Source organism: Merops nubicus, unplaced genomic scaffold, assembly GCF_000691845.1.
Source record: "Merops nubicus isolate BGI_N331 unplaced genomic scaffold, ASM69184v1 scaffold7615, whole genome shotgun sequence".
In the NCBI taxonomy this organism is placed as follows: Eukaryota; Metazoa; Chordata; class Aves; order Coraciiformes; family Meropidae; genus Merops; species Merops nubicus.
In genome coordinates, this window is record NW_008607552.1 from 1 (window position 1) to 2,378 (window position 2,378).

A 2,378-nucleotide genomic window follows, 5' to 3' on the forward strand; every position below is an offset into this window, starting at 1 on the left:
TTTTTTATCAGGTGCCTAACCTCTTCTGCACTGTAAAAGGGGATTTAGCACCTAACTTGGGGTTCTGGGGACTAGACATTCTACAAGCCACGTTCACAATGTACGCTACTGTGATGCCAGTTCCTTCTAGGGTCCAGCTCTTAATCCTATCCCTCCTTGATAGGACATAGGGGTCATTTTTATTTATTGCTCAGTGGTTTCTTTGAAACTTGGTCACAGGCTATCCATCAAGTAAAATGGTACACACTTCCACCATGATAGGCTACCAAAGACCATGATTATATAAGAGTGTGAATTTAGTGAAATCTATTTCAAAAGAACCACAGGAGGAAAAAAATAGTCATGGTTCATAGTATGAGATCTTGCCTGATTGTTCCACGCACCTAATCAAAACAGAAATAAACTCCAGTTCAGACCCCAAAAAACTTGTTAATCTATTTAGTATTTTAATCTTCCTTTGGGAAGGGAGAGTCATATTACACAGCAGAATCTGAAACAATTTAAGAGGAAGCTTTCTCAAAGTTCATGGGAAGGTACTTTGCAGAGTCCCAGGAAGTCTGTTATAGTGATTGAAAAATCTAGTATCTACAGTGTGCAGATTATTTGCTTATGGAAATGAATTGCATTTGGAGCATTTTGAAAAGATAATTTTACTTTTGAGAAGATAAAACCTTGAAGTCCTGTGATTTTGAATTGTATTTTCTATCAGTTAGCAAACCTGTTATTACTCTGCTGTTCATTTTTTGGGCACAAAACAAGAATATAATATTGGAGCTAGAAGAATGATACCACAAAGACGTAAAAATGCAAGATAGAGGCTTGATAACTGAAAGCAGGTTAATTGAACATTCTTCCATTTAAAACCATTTCTGACTACTAAAATGAATTCTTATGTTTTTCTTAATTGTCATCTATTTAATGCTCTGTATGGTCTCTATTTTCAGAATATTATATGAACAGGGATGCACTCCATTTCAGTACTGCTTTCAGTATTTTGTTTTAATTAGTAGATTTCTATACTTTTTGGAGTTGGCTTAGAGAATATTAAGTTATTACTTACAGACTGCTGGATAAACACAGTTGTAAAATTTCAGCAAATCACATTCTGTTTCATTTCCTTAAAAAATAAACAAAATTCAGGAAATTCAATTAACAACATAGCCCTTAAGTCTGCTTTTACTAAACTGAAATATAATGTCATCAAAGCCTGCTCATCACTTCATGTTTATCATTATACAAGTGAGGAATCAGTTCAGTTGGGCATAGTGAGGTTACCAACACCAAAAGTGTAGATAGTGAAAAGAGACAACAGGCCAAACCAGAGGACTTGTTGTTGGAGCAAGCACCTTTATTATGTGTGTCAGGCAGAAATGCCTTTAAGCTTGTGGCTCACTCTGTGTTAGTGTGCTAAAGCCAAGAATTTCTGGTTTTCCTAGTGGAAATGAAAAAATTCAGTAGGGTACGTGGGATATATGTTCACACCCTATGTGTTTCAGGAAAAGTTTTGAACTTCATCCAAGAGTTGTTTGGAGACCTAAGGGGCAGGATAGCACCCTAAGATAACAGCAAAATTTTCAGATTTCAGACGGTCTCAGTTTCACTCCAACTTTTACCCTTGGATGGAAATCTTACTTAGCAGTTTAGTGCACAATTGAAGAAGGCATTTTAACTATCTACTTTATCTGTCACTGTATAAAACTCACTCTGGGTATCAGAGATCTAGACTCAATTTCAAACTCCTTTCCATTACAGTTTCCAGGAAATTGCCAACCTCCTTTCCGAGAAGTGGTCAAAGAAGCTAAAGATTACTCATTAATGAGTCTCCCCTAATGAAAACATTCTACCTTACTTGAGGTTATTTAAAAATATGTTGAGTCAGAAAGCGCAGGTGTGACAGCAGCTTTCTTGCCCAATAACTGTAGAAAAAAAAGAGCTGTGAGAGCAGAGATTTGGGTTCCAGCTCTTACTTCAGAGAGGTGATGGTATTACCATTACTTCCAGTGATGAAAAGGTGTGAGGGAGGAGATGAGTCAGGGCTCACTGTTACTGCTTTACATTTCTAGATTCTTGTGGGTATTCTTACAGCATACACTGTGCTCTGCATTTTGGGCTGATTAGATGGTTCCATGCAGATTCTAGGTCTAGAGCTGAACCAATATCGTGCTTGTTTTCTCTGATTTTTAAAAAAAAAGACAAATTGATATAATTTTTATTAATCCCAGCTGTAGATATCCCCCAAGCATGTGCCCCCTCTTTGCTGGTCAATAACAGGTGAGGTCTCCTAGCAAGTTGATCAGTTTATGCTGTGATGATATTCCTGAGAAATACCTGGCAGAATGAATGGCAAACAGCCACACCAGTCCTGTATGTACCAGGCT

At 37.3% G+C, this 2,378-nt stretch overlaps 1 protein-coding gene across 1 annotated transcript in view; it reads right to left on the reverse strand.

The window, feature by feature from the left end:
* Window positions 1-1,060: 1,060 nt before the first annotated feature.
* Window positions 1,061-2,378, reverse strand: part of ASIC5 (acid-sensing (proton-gated) ion channel family member 5) — a gene marked incomplete at its 3' end in the record, with an annotated part of 10,042 nt that continues 8,724 nt past the window's right edge. The window contains 2 exon segments of the mRNA XM_008939975.1: window positions 1,061-1,117; window positions 2,329-2,378. The exon segment at window positions 2,329-2,378 is cut by the window's right edge and continues 8 nt beyond it. Coding sequence (XP_008938223.1) covers window positions 1,061-1,117; window positions 2,329-2,378 — 107 coding nt within the window.